We start from the raw sequence: 23,984 nt of genomic DNA on the forward strand, positions 1-23,984 counted from the left end.
GTCAGACATGACTGAGCGACTGAACAACAACAATTTTATTCCTGACTCAGGTCTTACTGTCTGCAACCCCATTTCACTGCTGTTCAAAGCTGTGAGGGGCCTCTAGCTTGTGCCCACAGCACACGAGAGGTTCTCTACGGTTATGATCACGGCCCAGATTTTTACTGTCTCTCCCATTAATCTGTAAATTCTCCTAGAGCAGGGACCAAGATAATCCTGAACCTGGCTCTTCAAATGAATTCAACAAAGAAAGAAGATAGGGGAAGAAGATATGAGTGCTAAGTCCCTTCAGTCGTGTTGGACCCTGTGCGACCCTATGGACTCTAGCCCACTAGGCTCCTCTGTCCATGGAATTCTCCACGCAAGAATGCTGGAGTGGGAAGCCATGACCTCCTCCAGGGGATGTTCCCGACCCAGGGGTCGAAACCCTGTTTCTTCTGTCTGCTCCCTTGGCAGGCGGGTTCTTTACCACCAGCGCCACCTGGGAAGCAGGTAAGGTGGGGGAGGGTGTACTCAAGCACCCTGGTTCTCAAGCCCGAGTGGACATCAGAATCCCCTCCCGAGACTTTCCTAGTGGTCCAGCGGCTAAGACTCAGAGCTCCCAATGCAGGGGACCCAGATTCAATCCCTGGTCAAGGAACTAGATTCCACATGCCCCAACTAAGAGTCTGCATGCTGCAACTAAAGATTACGTGTGCCACAACGCAAACAAAGAAGACCCCACATGCCGCACCTAAGACCTGATGTAGCCAAATAAATGTTTAAAATTAATAATAATAAGATGAATTTTATCATAGGCAAGTTACACATCAAAAAAATAAGAACCCAAGAATCCCCTCCCTGGAGCAGTGGCTATAGCCCCAGGCCACTGGTGCCCCCCCCCCCGACCCCCCGCCTCCACCCCGGAGTTTCAGATTCAGTGGATCTGGGTGGGCCTGAGAGTCTGCATTTGTAGTAAGCTTTTGGGCAGTGTTCATGCTACTGGCCCAGAAGCCACATTTTTGAAAACTTCTGCTCTTGGTGGCTCTTTTTCAAAAGATAAGTTTCCAGAAATAGTTTACAAATTTTTAATAATTCACTCACCCTTGTCTTTCTATTTTAGAATTTAGCAGGCACTCAATAAACAGTGACACACACATGTGGCTTTTGCTCTCCCAGTGGCATCCCACTCCAATACTCTTGCCTGGAGAATTCCATGGACATGGACGGAGGAGCCTGGTGGGCTGCAGTCCATGGGGTCGCGAAGAGTCGGACACGATGGAAGTGACTTAGCAGTAGCAGCAGCCTGCCAGGCTCTGGAGGAAGAGGGCTGCAATGGTGATTTCCTCCTGCCTGAAGCAGTGGGTTCCTGTGTGTCCTGAGGAAGGCCCACCGCCCTTTTGCCTCAAGCAATAATGTTCTGGACACAAAAGGCAAGAAAAAAGAAAAGGAAGGAGTAGGAGATCAGATTAAGATGCTACTCTGTAGCCAGTGGCTTCCCAGGTGGTGCTAGTGGTAAAGAACCTGCCTGCCAGTGCAGGAGACCTGGGTTCAATCCCTGGGTTGGGAAGATCCCCTGGAGAAGGAAATGCAATCCACTCCACTATTCTTGCCTGGAGAATCCCATGGACAGAGGAGCCTGACAGGCTACAGTCCATAGGGTCACAAAGAGTTGAACATAAACTCGGCTAAGCACACACACATTGTGGTACATTCCTTGTGTCCTGTATCAGGATGCTACTCTGTATCCAGCATGTCCCGGTGCTACACCCCCCACCCACTCCCAATCACATGGTGAAGTGAAAGTGGCAAACTCCAATTCCTGCTCACTGAGCCTGGACTTCGGTGGGGTTTAGAGCAGCCACCCTCAGACAGTCTGAGATTCTGAGATGAGCCTGCTCTCTGCCTAATGTCCTGGAAAGAAGCTTGTTGAGACGAGATTCCAGAAACCACTACCCTCCTTAAATCCTGGACCCAAAGCAACATCAGGAGAGACGGAGAAATCCGTGATATTCCGGCGGGTCGGGGAGGGGTTAATGCTAACAGAACACACTGCCACCAAAAGCCTTGGTTAACTTCAGGTTGTTGGTCACACGGAGGCAGTCGGCAAAGGAATTCTGCGGAGAACTGAGTAACAGATGTCAAGCGAAGCCCCCTGAGAACAAAGCCCAGACTGGCAGGAACTCTTCTCCCTCCCGGGGAGGCTCAGCTGCCAGCCAGATGGAGGAAGATGGGTCCGGGCATTTTCACCCCTGCCACAACCTCAGCCCGTGGGCGAAAGACGAGGGTTTGCTGCCACCAAGTGGTCACTGCTGGTAACACCCCGCAGCTAAGGAAATAATGAAAACCAATAAAGGCCCGTGGAACGGATGCAAGAGAGGATAAAAGCTATAATTATTTTAGTTTTTCCTAGTGAACACACATGCCCATTTCTTGTATATAAAATACTTGGCGAAAGTGGTATCCAAGGAATAGAGTCGAACTCCTTTTTAAAGATCCCAGACCAGATATTACTGACCAAGAAAGAATGGACAGATCGGGGATTCAATTCAAGCCTCTTGGATCCCATCCAGATGTTCAACCAGCTGGTCACACCGAGTCCCCTCCAGTCAATTACTTTTCTTGATGTTTCTAATCAGCAGTATTATATATGTGATGCTATAAACTTTTATATTTAATATTAGCTCATAACTCAGGATCCGAAACCAGATGTTTTGGGTGAGAAAGAAATTGATGACTTATCAGTAGATTGAACCCAGGCCACTGACTGCTTTCCAGGCATTTTACCAGCTGAGCTGCAAAGCAGAGGAGTTGCTACCAGCTCCCTTCAGTTATGGAGAGAGGAAAAAACGAGAGAGAAGGAAAATGCTTATGAACAAAAAGCAGCATTCAAGGTCTTTTATGATTTTTTTTTCCTCTTATAAAGTAAGAGCTTGTAGCGTTGAGTCAGTAACAGGCAGGTGTTTCCAGGCTTCAGAACACATCCTCCTCTTCTTTATGACGTCACGAAGTGTGGGTGCTGGGGACGCAGAGGAGAAGAGAGTGAAATACAGGGGTATGCGCCTGATGGTCACGAATCAGGTGGGATAATGTCGTTAAATTGTAACTGACTTTCCCCCTAGGATTCCCCTCTGCCCCGGGATAAAAGGAGCCAGGCCCACTGACGGGACAGATTGGGCCAAGTAGAGAGCAGAGAATGAAGAAACTTTCTGGACGGTGATTTCAGGCTCCTGAAGGAGAGGAGGAATTCCTGCCTCAACGTCCCTCTGGAAAAATACCCCCTAATCTGTGGATCCGGGAGCAGGACTTCAAGTGGGTCTCAGAGAGTGTTTCTGTGGCTGATTTGCTGGGTCAGAGTCCCAAGGAGGCGGCAGAGCCCAGACAGCGTGTGGCTGCATTCAGCATCTGGCCAGAGGGGGCCAGGGAGCTTCCCAAAGAGAACTTAACAGGTCCAGAGGATGACTTCAAAAACCTACAGCTGACACTGCTTTTGCATGGGCGCTCACGTTTCAGATGCCTGTAAAATCACCAAAGCCAGTTCCCTGTGGTATGCTTGCTTAGCAAGGGGCAGCTAGCAGAGCTTCCCCCACACCCGCCCCAACAACCCTGGCATCTTTCTTTTCTCCTCCCATCAGACAAGACTACTTTTAATTCAGTTTCCTAAATGAGCTAATCCCCGAGGCCAGGGGCGGTGACCTTGAGGAGCCATCCGGAGCCCGAGGCCAGGCCTGGTGGCTGGGAGGAGCAACCCAGGAGTGGTGGCTGCGCAGGCACAGGAGGGCCTAGAGGAGCCATCCCACGTTGAAGGTCAGGAACGGCGGCGGTAAGGAGATACCCCTCGTCCAAGGTAAGGAACAGCAGCTGTGCTTTGCTGGAGCAGCCGTGAAGAGATACCCCACACCAAGGTAAGAGAAACCCAAGTAAGACGGTAAGTGTTGCAAGAGGCCATCAGAGGGCAGACACACTGAAACCATACTCACAGAAAACTAGTCAATCTAATCACACTAGGACCACAGCCTTGTCGAACTCAATGAAACCAAGCCATGCCTGCGGGGCAACCCAAGACGGGCGGGTCATGGTGGAGAGGCCTGACAGAATGTGGTCCACTGGAGAAGGGAATGGCAAGCCACTTCAGTATTCTTGCCTTGAGAACGCCATGAACAGTAGGAAAAGGCAAAATGATAGGATACCAAACGAGGAACTCCCCAGGTCATTAGGTGCCCAATATGCTACTGGAGATCAGTGGAGAAATAACTCCAGAAAGAATGAAGGGATGGAGCCAAAGCAAAAACAATACCCAGTTGTGGATGTGACTGGTGATAGAAGCAAGATCCGATGCTGTTAAGAGCAATATTGCATAGGAACCTGGAATGTCATGTCCATGAATCAAGGCAAATTGGAAGTGGTCAAACAAGAGATGGCCAGGGTGAACATCGACATTCTAGGAATCAGCGAACTAAAATGGACTGGAATGGGTGAATTTAACTCAGATGACCATTACATCTACTACAGGAATCCCTCAGAAGAAATGGAGTAGCCATCATGGTCAACAAAAGAGTCCGAAATGCAGTACTTGGATGCAATCTGAAAAACGACAGGATGATCTCTGTTCGTCATCAAGGCAAACCATTCAATATCACAGTTATCCAAGTCTATGCCCCAACCAGTAACGCTGAAGAAACTGAAGTTGAACGGTTTTATGAAGACCTACAAGATCTTTTAGAACTAACACCCAAAAAAGATGTCCTTTTCATTCTAGGGGACTGGAATGCAAAAGTAGGAAGTCAAGAAACACCTGCAGTAACAGGCAAATTTGGCCTTGGAATGTGGAATGAAGCAGGGCAAACACTAATAGAGTTTTGCCAAGAGAACGCACTGGTCATAGCAAACACCCTCTTCCAACAACACAAGAGAAGACTCTACACAGGGATATCACCAGATGGTCAACACCGAAATCAGATTGATTATATTCTTTGCAGCCAAAAATGGAGAAGCTCTATACAGTCAGCAAAAACAAGACCAGGAGCTGACTGTGGCTCAGATCATGAACTCCTTATTGCCAAATTCAGACTTAAATTGAAGAAAGCAGGGAAAACCGCTAGACCATTCAGGTATGACCTAAATCAAATCCCTTATGATTATACAGTGGAAGTGAGAAATAGATTTAAGGGTCTAGATCTGATAGATAGAGTGCCTGATGAACTATGGAATGAGGTTCGTGACATTGTACAGGAAACAGGGATCAAGATCATCTCCATGGAACAGAAATGCAAAAAAGCAAAATGGCTGTCTGGGGAGGCCTTACAAATAGCTGTGAAAAGAAGAGAGGCAAAAGGCAAAGGAGAAAAGGAAAGATATAAGCATCTGAATGCAGAGTTCCGAAGAATAGCAAGAAGAGATAAGAAAGCTTCTTCAGCGATCAATGCAAAGAAATAGAAGAAAACAACAGAATGGGAAAGCCTAGAGATCTCTTCAAGAAAATTAGAGATACCAAGGGAACATTTCATGCAAAGATGGGCTCAATAAAGGACAGAAATGGTCTGGACCTAACAGAAGCAGAAGATATTAAGAAGAGGTGGCAAGAATACACAGAAGAACTGTACAAAAAAGATCTTCATGACCCAGATAATCATGATGATGTGATCACTAATCTAGAGCCAGACATCTTGGAATGTGAAGTCAAGTGGGCCTTAGAAAGCATCACTACGAACAAAGCTAGTGGAGGTGATGGAATTCCAGTTGAGCTATTTCAAATCCTGAAAGATGATGCTGTGAAAGTGCTGCACTCAATATGCCAGCAAGTTTGGAAAACTCAGCAGTGACCACAGGACTGGAAAAGGTCAGTTTTCATTCCAATCCCAAAGAAAGGCAATGCCAAAGAATGCTCAAACTACCACACAATTGCACTCATCTCGCACGCTAGTAAAGTAATGCTCAAAATTCTCCAAGCCAGGCTTCAGCAATACGTGAACCGTGAACTCCCTGATGTTCAAGCTGGATTTAGAAAAGGCAGAGGAACCAGAGATCAAATTGCCAACATCTGCTGGATCATGGAAAAAGCAAGAGAGTTCCAGAAAAACATCTGTTTCTGCTTTATTGACTATGCCAAAGCCTTTGACTGTGTGGATCACAATAAACTGTGGAAAATTCTGAAAGAGATGGGAATACCAGACCACCTAACCTGCCTCTTGAGAAATCTGTATGCAGGTCAGGAAGCAACAGTTAGAACTGGACGTGGAACAACAGACTGGTTCCAAATAGGAAAAGGAGTACATCAAGGCTGTATATTGTCACCCTGCTTATTTAACTTCTATGCAGAGTACATCATGAGAAACGCTGGGCTGGAAGAAGCACAAGCTGGAATCAAGATTGCCGGGAGAATATCAATCACCTCAGATATGCAGATGACACCATCCTTATGGCAGAAAGTGAAGAGGAGCTAAAAAGCCTCTTGATGAAAGTGAAAGAGGAGAGTGAAAAAGTTGGTTTAAAGCTCAACATTTTTGAGAAAACAAAGATCATGGCATCTGGTCCCATCACTTCATGGGAAATAGATGGGGAAACAGTAGAAACAGTGTCAGACTTTATTTTTTTGGGCTCCAAAATCACTGTAGATGGTGACTGCAGTCATGAAATTAAAAGACACTTACTCCTTGGAAGAAAAGTTATGACCAACCTAGATAGCATATTCAAAAGCAGAGACATTACTTTGCCGACTAAGGTCCGTCTAGTCAAGGCTATGGTTTTTCCTGTGGTCATGTATGGATGTGAGAGTTGGACTGTGAAGAAGGCTGAGCACCGAAGAATTGATGTGTTTCAACTGTGGTGTTGGAGAAGACTCTTGAGAGTCCCTTGGACTGCAAGGAGATCCAACCAGTCCATTCTGAAGGAGATCAACCCTGGGATTTCTTTGGAAGGAATGATGCTAAAGCTGAAACTCCAGTACTTTGGCCACCTCATGAGAAGAGTTGACTCATTGGAAAAGACTTTGATGCTGGGAGGGATTCGGGGCAGGAGGAGAAGGGGACGACCCAGGATGAGATGGCTGGATGGCATCATGGACTCGATGGACATGAGTCTGAGTGAACTCTGGGAGATGGTGATGGACAGGGAGGCCTGGCATGCTGCGATTCATGGGGTCGCAAAGAGTCAGACACGACTGAGCGACTGAACTGAACTTATACCAATAGGTGATGAATTTTATATGTCAACTTGCATAGGCCATGTGAAAGTCACAGTCATGTCTAGCTCTGCGACCCCATGGACTATACAGTCTATGGAATTCTCCAGGCCAGAATACTGGAGTGGGTAGCCTTTCCCTTCTCCAGGGGATCTTGCCAACCCAGAGATCAAACCCAGGTCTCCTTCATTGCAGGCGGATTCTTTGCCAGCTGAGCCACAAGGGATTCCCAAGAATACTGGAGTGGGTAGCCTATCCCTTCTCCAGTAGATCTTCCTGACCCAGGAATCGAATTGGGATCTCCTGCATTTGCAGACAGATTCTTTACCAACTGAGCTATGAGGGAAGCCCATGGATAGGCCATGGTACCTAGAAATGTGGTCAAACATCATTCTAAGATGTTTATGTGTATCTTTTTTTTTTTTTTTACATAAGATTAACATTTAAATCATTGGTTTAGTAGATGACCCCTCCATAATCTGGGTTGGCTTCATCTTATCAGTTGCAGCCACTTAAGACTGACCACCCTGGAGGAAGGAGGAATTTTGCCAGCAGATGGACTTTGGACTCAACTACAACTCTGCTGGGTCTCCAACCTGCTTGGTTGCCCTGCATGTTTTTTTTGTTTTTTTTTTTTTTAATTTGGCCACACAGTATGGCTTTCAGGATCTTAGTCCCCTGACTAGGGACCAGAGGATGAACCCACACCCTCTGCAGTGAAAGCATGGAGCTGCAACCACACGAGCCAATTTCTTAAAATAAAATCTTCTTTCAACACACGTGTGTGTTCATCCTATTGGCTCTCTGAAGAACCCTGACTAATACAGTGATTCCACAAAAGCATTACAGAGTACACATAAATATCTTTTCCTCACGACCCTACCCCTACCCTGGTGGAGTGAAAAGCAGAATACAGTCTGCTGCTGCTGCTGCTGCTGCTAAGTCGCTTCAGTCATGTCCAACTCTGTGCGACCCCATAGACAGCAGCCCACCAGGCTCCCCTGTCCCTGGGATTCTCCAGGCAAGAGCACTGGAGTGGGTTGCCATTTCCTTCTCCAATGCATGAAAGTGAAAAGTGAAAGTGAAGTCGCTCAGTCGTGTCCAACTCTTCAGGATCCCATGGACTGCAGCCCACCAGGCTCCTCTGCCCATGGGATTCTCCAGGCAAGAGTACTGGAGTGGGGTGCCATTGCCTTCTTCATACAGGGTGTCTACTGGTGAAAAATTAGAGTAAATCTCTCCATTACCTATGAGGTTTGTAATCTTGGGTGAATTAATCCCTTTCTGCCTTGGTTCTGCCTTGGTTTTCCCATCTGTGAAATGGGATAATAATAGGCTACAGGCAGCAGGACTGTGGTGAGGATTAGATGAAAGTGAAAGTGAAGTCGCTCAGTCGTGTCCGACTCTTTGCGACCCCATGGACTGTAGCCTATCAGGCTCCTCCGTCCATGGGATTTTCCAGGCAAGAGTGCTGGGGATTAGATGAGGAACACATTTAAATTCACAGAGGCAGGCCCATCACAGAGTAGACACTCACTGGATACATCCCCATCTTTCATATCTCCTTACTGTTCCCTCTGGCTGGAGTAACTTTCCTCATCTTGCCATCCTCGAAATTTCCTGTTAATTTTCCAAAATCCCAAGCATGCCTTGTGTTCTCTGAGACTTCCCTGACGTTATCCACTGTGCCCAGAAAATAGCCATCACTAACACACATGCTTATGCTATCAGTGAAAAAAAAAATGTGTAGAAAGCCATAGCTGGAGTTCTACCTTCACATATTTCTTCATCCTTTTTAAAATATTTATTTGGCTGCACCCAGTCTTAGTTGCAGCACATGAGATCTTTTGTTGTGGCCTACAACCTCTTAGTGGCGTCATGCGGGATCAAATTCCCTGACCAGGGATCAAACCCAGGCCCCCGGCGTTGAGAGTGCAGAGTCTGAGCCACTGGACCAATAGGGACTACCCTCACCTATTTCTGTTTTAAGCCGCCATGCTGGGTTGGCAGAAAATTCAGACCTCACGGTTTCTGAGTCCCCAGGCTCCCCAGGGGCCATGTCAGCTTCCTGGAAGTGGGGTGTGTTAACTTGCTAGGCTGATTCCTGTACTAAAATACCACAGACAGAGCGGCTTAAACAACAGGAACATGTTTTCTCAGAGTTCTGGGGGCTGGGAGGGTGAGATCAAAGCTGGGTTTCGTGAGAAGCCTCTTTCCTTGGGTTGCAGATGGCTGTCGTCCCCTGATGTTCTCACGGGGTTCTCCTCTCTCTCGGAGCATCCCTGGTGTTTCTTTTGAGTCTTAATTTCTTTTTCCTACAGGGACACCAGGAGGATTGGATTAGGACCCTAAGGACTCATTTTGACTTAATTACCCATTTAAAGGCCCTTTCTCTGAATACAATCAGAGTACTGGGAGTTAGGCTTTAGCACATGAATTTTGAGGGGATGGGGCTTCCCTTGTGACTCAGAAGGTAAAGAACCTGCCTGCAACCCAGGAGACTCCGGGTTGACTCTTGGGTTGGGAAGATTTCCTGAAGAAGGGAATGGTAACCCACCCCAGTATTCTTGCCTGGAGAATCCCATGGACAGAGGAGGCTGGAGGGCTACAGTCCTCTGGGTCACAAAGAGTTGGACACGACTGAGTGACTAACACTTTGCGGGCGGGGGGGTGCCGCGGTGCAATTCAGTCCATAATGTTACCAAAATCTCAACTTCTCTGAACACTGGTGCCGAATCAAATCCCAGAGACAAGGTTTTGGGTGAAGTAGAAAAGGATAGCCTTATTGCCTTGCCAAGCAAAGGGAGACACACCAGGCCTCTGCCCTGAAAAACCATGGAACTATTCTAGAAGACTTGATGAGGGGTTTCATAACAGTGGGTCGAAGGTCTGACAAGATCAAGGTGTGAGCAGGGCTTGCATGCCCTTGGTCTCAGGCAGTCCATCTCCTAATCTTCATGAACTTCTCTAGTCCCTTTAATCTTGGTTTGGGTGGTTTCTCCTCCCTTGACTAGCAACCTGCCCTTTGGAACTCAGGGAAGGTCATAACGACTGGAAAGAAAAGACAGGGTTAGTCACTCAACCATGTCTGACTCTTTGCGACCCCGTGGACTGTATCCCACCAGGCTCCTCTGTCCATGGGGCTCCAGGCCAGCATCCCTTCTCCAGGGGATCTTCCCAACGCAGGGACTGAACCCGCACCTCTTGTGTCTCCTGCATTGCCAGGCTTTCACTAGCACCATCTGAGTGAAAGCCGCTCAGTCGTGTCCGACTCTGCAACCCCACGGACTATACAACCCATGGGATTCTCCAGGCTAGAATACTGGAGTGGGTAGCCTTTCCCTTCTCCAGGGGATCTTGCCAACCCAGGAATCCAACCCAGGTCTCCTGCATTGCAGACAGATTCTTTACCAGCTGAGCCACCTGGCAAGCCCATCACCGCCTGTGGCTGTTCAATTAACACTTGAAATATTTTTCAGTATATACCGAAGGGGGGAATATTAAAGGGGGGAAATACGCCCCCTCAACATTTGCCAGCCTCCCACCAGTCCGTAAACTCTTCGGTAAAATAATCTAAGTTTTTCTTACGGGCAGCAGTGTGCTAAGCCCTTGGTAGCTCTGGAAATAAATTCTAAAAGGAGCTAACACTGAAGGAAGGAGCCACCGCGCCCTCTAGTGGTGATGGTTCGCGTTGCACCCCGCTGGACTTCCCTAAGCCCTGACCCCGCGCGGGGACCAGTCTGAATGGGACCGGTCCTCCGGGTCTGACCGGGGATCCCGGGCAGCCAGGCCACAGGGCAGGCACATGGTAGAAGCCACCCAGAACATGCTCCGTGGAGGATGTGGGACGGCTCTGAACATGCGCTGAGGATCTAGAAGGTTTTGTTGTTGTTTTACTAGGAGATTTATAATTTTGAATCAGGATCTAGAAGAATTAACTGCTCCAGTCTGGCATCACTTGAGAGCACTTGCTGCCTGAAGGGAAGAGCTCGCTCCCCTGCCACTGAGAGGAATATTCCCATCAGGTGGAGAGGCGCAGCCTCACAACCTGTCTCAGGCAAGAGACTGTGAGACCCTCATTTCAGGCCAGGTTCAGAGCTACCAGCTGGGCTCATAGGAAAAGAGAAACCAAAACATTCTCCCTTTGAAGGTCGAGGGGCAGGAGACATAGGAACGCTGAGGTGTCCTGAATAGAAGGGCGCGGAGGAGAGGAGAGCTGGAGTCAGCTGTTAGGGGCTGAATTGTGTTCCTTCCCTGAATTCATGTGTTGAGGCCCTAACTCCCAGGACCTCAACATGTGACTGAATCTGAAGAGAGGCCTTTTAAAGATGTGATTAAGTTAAAAGGAGGCCATGATGGTGGCCCCTAATCAGATAAGACGAGTGCCAAGAAATTCAGACACACAGAGGGCGCCGCCAGGGATGCACAGAGAAGCCCAGGGAGGAAGCAGGAAGGAGGTGGCCATCTGCAAGCCAAGGAGAGAGGCGTCAGGAGAAATCTGCCCTGCTGACACCGTGAGCCTGGACTTCCAGCCTCCAGAACTGTGAGCAAATTAATTTCTGTTTGTTAAGCCCCGTGGTCTGTGCTGTTATGTTATGGCAGCCTGAGCAAACTAATACTGGGCAGCTCCTCCGTGCCCTCAGCAAGCATGTCCTGGGTTCTCTCCAGGTCTCAGTTGTTCTTCAGTCGCTAAGGGGCTGTGCTTAACGCTGAGCATCTAATGATGAATGAAGGGATTTCCCTGGTGGTCCAGTGGTTTGGTTTTGTTTCTGTTTTCCCTCCAGCCTTATTGAGCTTTGATTGACATATAACATTGTGTAAGTTGAAGGTTTACAATGTAATGACTTGATATAAGTACATATTGCAAAATGATTACCACCATGAGGTTAGTTAATATATCCATCACCATGCAAAGTAAACTGTGTGTGTGTGTGATCTACTTTCTTAGTAACTTTCAAGTATACAATACAGTATTGCTAACTATAGTTACTGTACTGTATGTTAGTTACATCTCCAGAGCTTATTCATCTTGCAGCCAGAAGTTTGTACAGTTTGAACACCTCTACCTGTTTTCCCAAGCTCCCAGCTTCTGGTAATCACTAATTTCCTCTCTGTTTCTGTGAATTCCTTTAAGAGTCTCTATATAAGTGAGATCATATAGTATTTGTCTTTCTCTGACTTATTTCACTTAGTATAGTGCCCTCAAGTTTCACCCATGGTGTTGCAAATCTTTGTTACGGCTGAGTACTATTGCATTGTATATATTTACCATATTTTATCCATTCATCTATTAGGTTGTGTCCTTGTCTTGGTTGTTTCCATGTTTTGGCTATTGTAAATAATGCTGCAATTAACATAGGGTTGTAGATATCTCTGAGATACTGATTTCATTTCCTTAGTGATTTCATTTCCATATATACCCAGAAGTGGCATTTCTGAATCTTATAGCAGTTCCATATTTAATTTTTTTTTTTGAGGAAACTCCATACTGTTTTTCATAGTGGCTGCACCAATTTACATTCCCACCAAGAGTGCACAAATTTCCCTTTTCTCCATATCCTGACCAATACCTGTTATTGCTTGTCTTTTTGTTAATAACCAGTCTGACCAGTGTATGGTGATAGCTCACTAAGGTTTTGACTTGCATTTCCCTAATGATTAGTGATGATGAACAGTTGTTCATATACCTGATCAGTTCAGTTCAGTTGCTCAGTCGTGTCTGACTCTTTGTGACCCCATGAATTGCAGCACGCCAGGCCTCCCTGTCCATCACCAACTCCCGGAGTTCACTCAAACTCACGTCCATTGAGTCAGTGATGCCATCCAGCCATCTCATCCTCTGTCATCCCCTTCTCCTCCTGCCCCCAATCCCTCCCAGCATCAGTCTTTTCCAGTGAGTCAACTCTTCGCATGAGGTGGCCAAAGTACTGGAGTTTCAGCTTTAGCATCATTTCTTCCAAAGAACACCCAGGACTGATCTCCTTTAGGATGGACTGGTTGGATCTCCTTGCAGTCCAAGGGACTCTCAAGAGTCTTCTCCAACACCACAGTTCAAAAGCATCAATTCTTAGGCGCTCAGCTTTCTTCACAGTCCAACTCTCACATCCATACATGACTACTGGAAAAACCATAGCCTTGACTAGACGGACCTTTGTTGGCAAAGAAATGTCTCTGGTTTTGAATATGCCATCTAGGTTGGTCATAACTTTCCTTCCAAGGAGTAAGTGTCTTTTAATTTCATGACTGCAATCACCATCTGCAGTGATCTTGAAGCCCCCCCCCAAAATAAAGTCTGACACTGTTTCCACGGTTTCCCTATTTCCCATAAAGTGATGGGACCAGATGCCATGATCTTCATTTTCTGAATGTTGAGCTTTTTTTTTTTTTGAATGTTGAGCTTTAAGCCAACTTTTTCACTCTCCATTTTCACTTTCATCAAGAGGCTTTTTAGTTCTTCTTCACTTTCTGCCATAAGGTTGGTGTCATCTGCATATCTGAGGTTATTGATATTTCTCCCGGCAATCTTAATTCCAGCTTGTATTTCTTCCAGCCCAGCGTTTCTCATAATGTACACTGCATATAAGTTAAATATGCAGGATGACAATATACAGCCTTGATGTACTCCTTTTCCTGTTTGGAACCAGTCTGTTGGTCCATGTCCAGTTCTCACTGTTGCTTCCTGACCTGCATATAGGTTTCTCAAGAGGCAGGTCAGGTGGTGATTTAATTCTAAAACCTTATGAAGTATGGTACTTCCTCATGGTTCAGTGGCTAAGACTATCCTCCCAATGCAGGGACCAAAGTTTGATTCCCTGGTCAGGGAATTACATCACACACGTTGTAGCTAAAGATCTTGCGTGCTACAGCTGAGACTTGGTACAGCCAAATAAATACACAAAAATATTAAAAAAATAAAACCTTACGAAGTAAAAACTGACTGCCCACACTTTACAGTTAAGGAAACGGGCTCAGAGAGGTCAAGATCACTCGACTAATAAAAGACTCTCTTATTCCAGAGATTGTTCTCTTAACTCCCATTCTTGCTTTTCTTTCCAAAACCCAGTAAAACATCTGAAACGTGTATTCATACGAAAATTACAACGTAAAAGTTAACAAAACTCCTATGGTAAAGCTCTATATAGTATATCTCCCCACATCTAATCTTAACAACTACCACAAAGGGTTGACTCGTCTAAGGGAACAGCTCAGAATAGGTGGGAACCGGTGCCCAGCGCCTGAGCCTAAGCCCACTCCAAAAGCCCACTCCAAGAACTCGCTCTTCCGCCCACATCTCCTTTTCCGGTCCTGTGCCCCTGGAAGTCCCACCCCGAGTCCCCGGAAGCCCCGCCCAGACGAGGGAAGATTTCTGGATAGAACAGTCAGGGGAAGCCAGAAAGAAACCAGGGGCGGGGCCGTTCAGGGCGCTCTAGCATTCTTCCTCTCTATGACCACCGCCGATTGACAAGGGCAGTGCGAAGAGGTCCCTCCCTATTGGACGTGCGGCCTCGCGTAGGCGGGCAGCTCGGCTGGCGGCGCGCTGATTGGCTGGGGCGCCACGCGGGTGGAGGGGCGGTGCTCAGGGGGGCATGCGGACTGAGGCCGCCGGCTGCGCTCGGGTCCGGGAAGACGAGTCTGTGCATGTGGGCGCTCCGCTCGCTGCTGGGGCTGCGGTGCGCGGCCGGTCGCACCATGTCGCAGGGGCCGGCGCGCCGCCCGCGGCCGCCCAAGGACCCGCTGCGGCACCTGCGCACGCGGGAGAAGCGCGGCCCGTCATGGGGGCCCGGGGGCCCGAACACCGTGTACCTGCAGGTGGTGGCAGCCGGTGGCCGGGATGCGGGCGCCGCCCTCTACGTCTTCTCGGAATTCAACCGGTCCGTGCGCCGCGCCGGGGCCCGGTGGGGGGGTGGGTGTCCCCTGGCCGAGCCCCACCTCCCTAGGCTTGGTCACCCGGTTGTCAGTGTGGATGCAAGAGCCCGCACCCCGAACTTCCCCGTCCGTGCGGCTCCGGGAGGCGCCCCTGACCCCTTAGGCAGAGCCCTCTCGCGTGCGCCCCATGGCTGGGACCTCTTAGTCCGTGTGTGAAGCGGGCAGGTGTGCGGAGGACGTGATGGAAGAGGACCCCAGCACCGGCCCACCCCAGCCCCCTCCTCGCGTCTGCCGTCTCTTGCGTCCTAACAGCAGACACTCGGCCGGTAGCACCACATGGGTTTTCAGGGTTTTTTTGTCTTTCGCCTCTATGGTGTACAGCAAAGCATCCGATCGGTGGCAGAAGCTTTACGGACTCTGACTCTCTGGTACGATATTCGTCTTCTAGGTATCTCTTCAACTGCGGGGAAGGCGTCCAGCGACTCATGCAGGAGCACAAGTGAGTCAGCCCTCTTGCTGCGGGGCGGGGATGACTGTGCGGCTTTGACACGGGGGTCAGCAGAAGAGAGGGTCCCCGGCCAGTGTGTTGTGTCCTGCTCCAGCGCTTTCTCTTTCTTAGGCTGAAGGTGTCCCGTTTGGACAACATATTCCTGACCCGAATGCACTGGTCTAATGTTGGCGGGTTGTGCGGTGAGTCCATTCTTGTTCAGGTCAGAGGCTGGAGTGAGGTCTCTGGGATTTTAAGCTGCCTTCTCCGCCCCCCTCCCACCCACTCCCCCTTTTTTTTGCCCATCGCCTGAAGTCCAGGGAAGCTGGAATTCTTTTTATACCTGCCCCATCAGCTACAGCAGGAAGCATCAAAAAATGTGGCTCAGAAGAGTAGGTGTATAATGTGGAGGCTGCCTTTAGGTGTTAACCACCCACCTCATTTATTGAGTTGCTGGACTGGAGGTGCGGGACAGACTGGAGTGTGTGGTCACAGTAAATGGGGATCACAGTAAATACTAGGTTGGCCAAGAAGATGGTTTAGGTCTTTGTGTAACAGACTTTTTGGCCAACTCATTATGTCTGCCACTGGGACCATCAGCTACACAGAGACCCAGTATCCAGATTTGTTGTTTAGTTGCTAAGAAGTGTCCGACTCTTTTGTGACCCCATGGGCTATTATAGCCAGCCAGGCTCCTCTGTCTGTGGAGTTTTCCGGGCAAGAATACTGGAGTGGGTTGCCTTTCCTTCCCCAAGGGATCATCCCCACCCAGAGATCAAACGCAAGTCTCCAGCATTGGGAGGCGGATTCTTTACCACTGAGCCACCAGGAAAGCCCAGTATCCCGATTACCCCCTTGTTTCTGCCCATCAATGAGAAAAATCGAGATTGTTTTGCTGCCACATTCTGTAACATTGTGGAGCAGGTAGGAAGGAGTAGAGGCTGGGCTCGTCTCATCCCCCAGGACTGAGACTCAGATGAGGCGCCCAGGGTGCAGAATTGGTGCCATCCTTTGACGCGGTGGATTTTTGCCCCCGAGGTGCCTCATTCTAGTATCAAGTCCTGAGTAAGCGTCCCTTGAACCTCTAGCCAGCACCAAGTCTGCCCTGCATGTGTTCCCTGGTAATTCTGGAATGAGAACAAGTAGAAAAAGCAGCCAGTTAAGTAAGGAGTGTGCCTCCTGGCGGTGGCTGCGAGTCAGGGCTGTGAGAGATCTGAGTTTATTCGTTCTTTTTTTTTTTTTTTTAAAGGAATGATCCTCACTTTAAAGGAAACCGGAGTTCCAAAGTGTGTGCTTTCTGGACCTCCACAACTGGTGAGTCTCAAAGTTGAGCCTTCCATTTTAACTTCCACAGGAATTTCCAGTTTTGCACATCGGCCCTCTGCCTTCCAGAAAAATCTCATAGCAGTGGAAGCACTTTGCGTTTTAAGCTAAAGATCACCTGAGTCCAAGCTTTATTGACTCTCTGACTGGGCTCAGGTCACTTTCCTTCCTGGAGCCTCAGTGTCTGTATCTGTGAAAGGGTCGCAGGGGGGGTCGCAGGGGTTACGAAGTAAAGGAGGTAACACAGAGCACTTGGTTACTTTGTTTCACACTATATGGACACAAGATAGATGTCAGCTTTTATTCTTTTTTGTTTAAAATTTATTTTTTAATTGAAGGATAATTGCTTTACAGAATTTTGTTGTTTTCTGTCAAACCTCAACATGAACAACTTTTATTCTTATTTATTAAATTTCAGACATCTCTGTTGTACCTTCCAAGCCAGCTTACAACACTGTCGAGAGGTTATAAATACATTATTGGTGTAAGGGTTCACTTCCCAGGTCCTAAGGGAAAAGGCAGCCAGACACCAGCCCTGCCTGTGACATCCGTCTGCAGGATAATGCCTCGCAGCCGTCCCTCTGTGTCCTCCTGATTAGCTCTGTCCCACCATGGTCTGCCATCACTTCCCATGTCCATTCCTCCACCCCCGTGACTGTTCAGCACCGTGGCCACAGGGGTCCCTCTCAAGTGGAACGGAAGGCGGGTCACCTCGTCCTAAAACCCTTCACAGGTCTCTGTAAACATAGTCCAGATACCGTCATGTGGCCCCCAGGTCCCGCTGGCCCCGGCCCTCCCCTGCCCTGCATCTATGCCCGGCCACACAGTGAGGCTGCGGGGCCAGCTCTGAGCTCTTCACAAAGCCCCCACCTGTCTCAGGCCAAGATCATTTTCTCCCTCCTGTGTCCTCCCAAACGTCTGGGCTCGGCTCCAGGGCTTTGGCTTGGGATGCCCGCCAGTAACCCCGCAGACTGATTGGACCCCAGTCTCCTGTGTTGTTTCAGACGTGCAGGAAGCTCAGCCCCACAGCTGCTCATTGTCATTTGTATGATTTCTGTCTCTTCCGCTGGTTTCTGAGTTCCGTGAGCGCAGGTACCCCATCTTCTCACTGCTGACCCCCAGGCATCTGACCTGTGGTGGACACTCAGTGAGAAAGTTGAAGGTGCTCTCTGAAGTGGGTTGTATGTTGCTGCCTCCAGCGCCTCTCATGTATTGGCGCTTGGACATGTGTTTCGTCCTCCTTGTTTTTCTTTCTTAGGAGAAGTATCTGGAAGCTATCAAAATATTTTCTGGTCCACTGAAAGGAATAGATCTGGGTAAGTCCTTGATAACAACTCATATGCCCCCTTCTGTCAAATCAGAATCCATAAAAGCTGACCAAAGTAAACCTTAAAAATCAAGTGCTTCATCCATGTGAGATGAATTTTGAACCTATTGCTGATTGCACTTTCTCTGCCCCTACCTCATCCCCTTAAACAACGGCGGGAAGGCAGGAGTGAGTCAAAAGCTGCCAGGTATGGGGTGGTGCAGGATGGGGTCTTCTTGGGGCCCTGAGGCTCCTACCTGGCCCTGTAGGTGGGTGTCACCATTGAGTGGCCTTGGATCCCTCACAGAGAGAGGGCCTGGGAGCAGTTTTTCTGGGAGCACATGGCCAGTTGATGGGAAGAGGCCTGACCGAGGTACCGGCCAGACCAGGGGCATCTCCAGTTGGTTCTTCTGTAGAAGAATGGTGTTTTATTTCAGAACATGTTTTGGCTCTCAGAGTTGAGAGCAGAGGTTCCCTGGCCTGGCAGTGCTGAGTGTCAACCTGTGTTTCTTACACTTAACCATCGGCTTCATTTTCTTTTGGTGGTTCATCTCCAGTGATCCTTGTATGTCTTTTCACGTGGCTGTGTTAAACGTTAACGGCTGAAGATGTATTTTTGCTGCTTCCCTAAATATTTTCATTTCTTAGAAATTCTCGGTTTAATGCAGATTTCTGCAAAATTCCAAAGCACTTCCATTGCTTTGGGAAGGTGATTCCCGTGCCTGTGTTTGCTGCCCCGGTCACTATCCCGTGGTCTTTTCCCCACAGCCGTGCGGCCCCACTCAGCGCCAGAATACAAGGACGAGACCATGACGGTGTTCCAAATCCCTATCCACTGTGAGTACCAAGCCACGTGGTGGGGACCCCTGGCGGTCCGTTGGTTAGGGCTCCGCACTTTCACCGCCAGGGCCCAGGTTTGATCCCTAGTCAGGGAACTGAGACCCTGCAAGCTAGCTGCACAGGCAAGCATTTAGAAAGCCACATTTTCTGGGGGCGGGAGGAGGTGGGTCCTAGGTGAGGAAGGCGGGGGGATGGGAGAAACTGGTGGCCAGTGGAGGACGGGCCAGTGTAGTGGGCACCTGGCTGTGAGCTCGCCCGAGGGCCGTGTCATCTGCTCATTTCCCCTACCGACCAGGCGAGCAGACGAGTGGTCAGCAGCCGCCCGCGCAGAGTCCAGAGCGGCTGAGTCCACAGCCGCCGCCACATGCAGAACCAGCTGACGGGGAGCAGCGCCCGGACGGTAATGGCGCTCGGTCAGCAGTGCACTGTCGAGGGGGCTGGGGTGGACGTGGGATCCGTTTTAGTCTTTGCTTCCTTCTGCTGTCCATTCAGGTTTTTGTCCTAAGGAGGTTCTCTGTGCAGAACAGACACTTTTTCCTTGTCCCTTTAGGACGCCCGCAGGCAGCTGAGAAGGCTGTCGTAAAGGTGGCCACACGGAGCCTTAAGGGCCAGTTTGCAGCCGGGGGTAGGGGCCTAAGCTTTGGGTCCAGTTTACCCAGAGGAGAACGGGGCCTGACAAGTGATTCATGCAGAGGCTTTTGTATTTCCCATTTTCTGGTACAAAATTGTGTTGTTTATTTCATTATACAGTACAGATCATTTAATTGAGTCTACAGTTCGTTACCGAGTCTTTGGATTTTTTGAATTCCCATTTCACGTGTAGCAAATCAGTATTTGCATGTGCACCTGTCGTGTTTGCACAACCGCACACACAGGAACACTGCTCTTCATGTTGGGGTCAGCAGATGGAGAAGGCTCGATGAACTGTTTGTGTCTCATTGAGGCAGCAGTAATGCCAGTTAATTTTTGTGAATGCAGGACCTAACAGCCAAGCTGACAAAGCAGTCAAAGAGTGGCTTTGTGCCTCCTCTTCCAGAATGACAGCCCACTGGGAAACGGGATCAAAATTCCAGGATGAGACCTACCAGAGAAATTGGGCTGCTTGAGGACACTGTGGTCCAGGGATGGGCAAGCTTGATAAGTTCCCGCCTCTGCTCTGAGGACCGAGGGGCCCCAGCCCTGTGAACTGTCCTCCTTGGATGGCATGTGTGAGGACTGACATTTTTGCAGGCCTTTCAACTTTTACGTTACTTCTCACAGAGTTATTGATAAAGCACATTACAGTTTATTTTTTTCTCTCATCTCCACTTCTAGGTAAAACATAAAACATTTAAAAACCCTTCACTTGCTCTTTTCTGGTTTGAGTTTTTGCATTTTTGTTTTCTCAAATCTCAACATGAGTTAGAAAAAAAAGAAAGTTCTGCTTGAGGGAAAAACGTGTGTGTGTGTGTGTGTGTCCAAAGTTCCTTCCGTTTAAATTTGTGTGACGCCAGGTTAGGTGTCAGACGATCACTGACCTGTGACTCCTGGAAGCCTTGCCATTCGCCTGGTCATGGTCGGACTGTCTCTTCTCAGGTGTCAGCTGGAAAGCACGTGGCAGGGACACCTCCTTGGTGGTCGCTTTCGTCTGTAAGGTGAGCACGTGTCTGGTGACCTGAGGGTAGCAGCTTTCTCTGTGATCACAGAAAACACACCCTGGTTCCCAGTAAACCGCCTGTGCTCGTGTATGTGTCCAGATTGTCTTCCAACCAGAGTTAGTCTTCAGAGACATGTTTCCCAGTTGGCTGTGAGCCTCGCTCTTGAACTTCAGAAATAGCGAAAGGTTGAGTTTCTGAAGTCAATGGAAATTGAGTTGATTTACAGTGTTAACTACTGCTGTACAGCAAAGCGATTCAGTTATACACGTGTGTATGTATATTCTTTTTAAAAATACTTTTTTCCATTATGGTTTATCACAGGATATTTTCTTGTGCTATACGGTAGGACCTTATATCCATTCTATATGTAATAGTTTTCATTTGCTAATCCCAAGCTCCCACTCCTCCCCTACCCTCCCCAACCCCGGACTTCCTGCTTGGTGACCAGTCTTTTTCTCAGATAGGTTCATCTGCATCCTATTTTAGATTGGATGTATAAGTGATAGCATATGGTGTTTGTCTTTTTCTGACTTCACTTAATATGATGATCTCTAGGTTCATCTCTGTTGCCGCAAATGGCATTTAATTTTTTTATGGTTGAGTAATATTCTATTATGTATATATATATTTATATACCACATTTTTTTTTTTTATCCATTCCACCGTCAACGGATGTTTGGGTTGCTTCTGTGTCCTGGCTGTTGTAACCAGTATTGCAATGCATATTAGGGTGCATATACCTTTTTAAATTATGGTTTTCTCCTGATATATAGCCAGGAGTGGGATTGCTGGATTGTATGGTAATTCTGTTTTTACTTTTCTGAGGAACCTTAATAGTGTGTTTCACAGTGGCTGCACCAACTTACATTTTCACCAACAATGTAGGAGAGTTCCCTTTTCTCCACATCCTCTCCAGCATTTATTATTTTGTAGACTTTTAAATGATGACCATTCTGATTGGTGTGAGGTGGCACTTCATTGGAGTTTTGATTTGCATTTCCCTAATAATTAGCAATGTTGAGCATCTTTTCATGTGCATATATATGCATATATATGGATACTGGGAATTTTTTATTGTAACTTCTCTCTGGTATGAAAGCAGCAGCACAGTTTTGCCACATATGTGAAAAGTCAACAAAAAAAACCCACCCACAGTTCCCCTGTCCCTGGAGTGTGTGTCACACGGTGGATCTGTGACTGTTTCTGTTGGACTCTGTTCTGGTGATGCTCCGTTGGCTCTCTCTTAACCAGTGCAGGATAACAAAATGAGCGTTTCTCCTCCAGGTGCTTGGAGGACGCTTCTTACTTGGGATGGGAATAGACGGCATTTTATTAGATGGACAAAGAGTTAACAAGGTTGGGGAAGTAAGCAGATCAGTTTTAAAGCATTCAGTTTCCAGTGCTAAACCGACTGCAAAACTGATGGTGGAAAGCATGGTTCTCCGTCAGACCCTGGCCTCACATGCTGTCTTCTTCCTCACAGCTCCACGTGAAGAAGGGAAACTTCTTGGTGCTCAAAGCAAAGGAGCTGGGTCTCCCAGTGTGAGTGGCGGGGCATCTGGGGGCGGGCTTCACCTGGCACAGGGCACCCCCGGGGCCCCGCCCTCACTGAGGCCTCGCCTGTCATTTCAGCGGAACAGCTGCCATCGCCCCCATCATCGCTGCCGTCAAGGACGGGAAGAGCGTCACCTACGAAGGGAGAGAGGTGGGTGCAGTCCTGGCAGCCACAAGCTGGGCCTGGACGCTAGACAGTCACTGTCTGGTTTGGGCCCCACTTGCAGGGGAGTGAGCAGCTTGGGTTTCATCACTGAGCTGAGCTTGTCTAGGCTTGCCCTGCACATCAGTGCTGGCCGCGTGGTGGCATTTCTGGGGGTTTCCCTTTAGGATTTGGGGGTCTTCCTGATAGGACGGGGGCTGTCCCTGTCCCTGGGTTCAGAGGAGACCCCTCAGGGTGGACTTCAGGCGTGGCCCCAAGGAGTGACATCCTCACCAAGGTGGGAGGATGTAAGGACGAGACTGCACCGAGAGCGGAGTGTGAAATGCGCTGGCCGGCCGGCCCCGGGTTGGTGTCAGTGGAGAGAGGGTGGAGGTGTGGGCGCTCCCCGAGGGAGCTGTGCTGTCACTGGGAACTCGGGGGCCTGCCCTGGGAGCACATAGTGACCCCGGGGACTTCACAGATTCTGCCTGAAGAGATCTGCACCCCTCCGGACCCCGGGATCACCTTCATCGTGGTAGAATGTCCAGACGAAGGGTTCATCCAGCCGCTGTGTGAGAATACCGCCTTCAGGAGGTGAGGAGGGCCCTCCTGGCGGGAGGTGAGAACCGACATTGCTCGGGAGAGCCAGGCCGGGCTCCCGCTGCCCAGTCCGAGGTCTGCACTCTGTGCCTTACTGGACCCAGCAGAGCCTCCGCTTGCTTCCTCCCAGTTACCAAGAGAAGGCCGACGCCCCCGTGGCCCTGGTGGTCCACATGGCCCCGGAGCACGTGCTCCTGGACAGCAGATACCAGCAGTGGATGGAGAGGTATGAGGGCCCCCGGGTTCCTGCCCTCCCTGGAAGCTGGGGGCGTCCGTGCTGTGAAGACAGTCCCCGCAAGGGGGCGCTGTGAGCACACGTCTGGTCGCCTGGGGCTGGCTTCCTGCCTGCACCCTCCACACCCTCACCTCGGAACAAACCCTGCCTGTGTTGATGATCACTGTGTGTGTTTCCTAAATAAGACACGTGGAGGATAGAGTAGCAGCCTTGCTTTAGAAGCTTTATCCACGTCGGGCACCTTCCTGCTCTTCCCCACCGCCCGCCTGAGGGCCAGGTGGAGGGGCTTGGCTGGGGTTGGACTGGGCCGCGTGGTGACTCCTCTCTTGATGGCGCCCCTGGTCCTCTGCCCCTCGGGGTCTGAGTGTTGGCGTCCATCACCATCTTCCTTTCCTCCCCTCATCCCCGTGCTCCCTCGTGTTCCCGAGTCCCCAGCCCTGGAACTGTTCCTGGTTTCCCAAAGGCCTAGAACTGGTGTCTGAGGAGGAGCTGGGCTGTGTCTGGCCACTTGGGGTGACCTCTGGACAGGTCACTCGCCCTCTTGAATGGTCCCAGTACATGACCACCCTGTGGGCTGGAGTGCCCCCAGAAAGACACCATGACGACCGTGTGTCCACCGTCTTAGGTTCGGGCCCAACACTGAACACCTGGTTCTGAATGAGAACTGTGAGTCGGTCCACAACCTGCGCAGCCACAAGATCCAGACCCAGCTCGGCCTCATCCACCCCGGCATCTTCCCCCCACTCGCCAGCCTGCGCCCTCAGGTAGCAGCCCCCCACCTCCACTCACCGGCCCCGCCCTCGGGTAGCCCCCCCTCGGGTAACCCCCCCACCTC

At 49.4% G+C, this 23,984-nt stretch overlaps 1 protein-coding gene across 1 annotated transcript in view; it reads left to right on the forward strand.

Annotated features, from left to right (window-relative positions):
- The first annotated feature begins 14,746 nt into the window (after nucleotides 1–14,746).
- The window catches only part of ELAC2 (elaC ribonuclease Z 2), a 15,379-nt gene continuing 6,141 nt past the window's right edge, over nucleotides 14,747–23,984 (forward strand). The window contains exons 1-13 of the mRNA XM_040243324.1: nucleotides 14,747–15,030; nucleotides 15,474–15,524; nucleotides 15,645–15,715; nucleotides 16,762–16,826; nucleotides 18,094–18,151; nucleotides 18,910–18,978; nucleotides 19,277–19,381; nucleotides 20,557–20,615; nucleotides 22,102–22,160; nucleotides 22,251–22,323; nucleotides 22,796–22,908; nucleotides 23,045–23,140; nucleotides 23,775–23,913. Coding sequence (XP_040099258.1) covers nucleotides 14,798–15,030; nucleotides 15,474–15,524; nucleotides 15,645–15,715; nucleotides 16,762–16,826; nucleotides 18,094–18,151; nucleotides 18,910–18,978; nucleotides 19,277–19,381; nucleotides 20,557–20,615; nucleotides 22,102–22,160; nucleotides 22,251–22,323; nucleotides 22,796–22,908; nucleotides 23,045–23,140; nucleotides 23,775–23,913 — 1,191 coding nt within the window. The 5' untranslated portion in view covers nucleotides 14,747–14,797. The remainder of the gene's footprint in view (nucleotides 15,031–15,473; nucleotides 15,525–15,644; nucleotides 15,716–16,761; nucleotides 16,827–18,093; nucleotides 18,152–18,909; nucleotides 18,979–19,276; nucleotides 19,382–20,556; nucleotides 20,616–22,101; nucleotides 22,161–22,250; nucleotides 22,324–22,795; nucleotides 22,909–23,044; nucleotides 23,141–23,774; nucleotides 23,914–23,984) is intronic.

This window comes from Oryx dammah, unplaced genomic scaffold, assembly GCF_014754425.2.
Source record: "Oryx dammah isolate SB20612 unplaced genomic scaffold, SCBI_Odam_1.1 HiC_scaffold_8, whole genome shotgun sequence".
NCBI classification, from domain to species: domain Eukaryota; kingdom Metazoa; phylum Chordata; class Mammalia; order Artiodactyla; family Bovidae; genus Oryx; species Oryx dammah.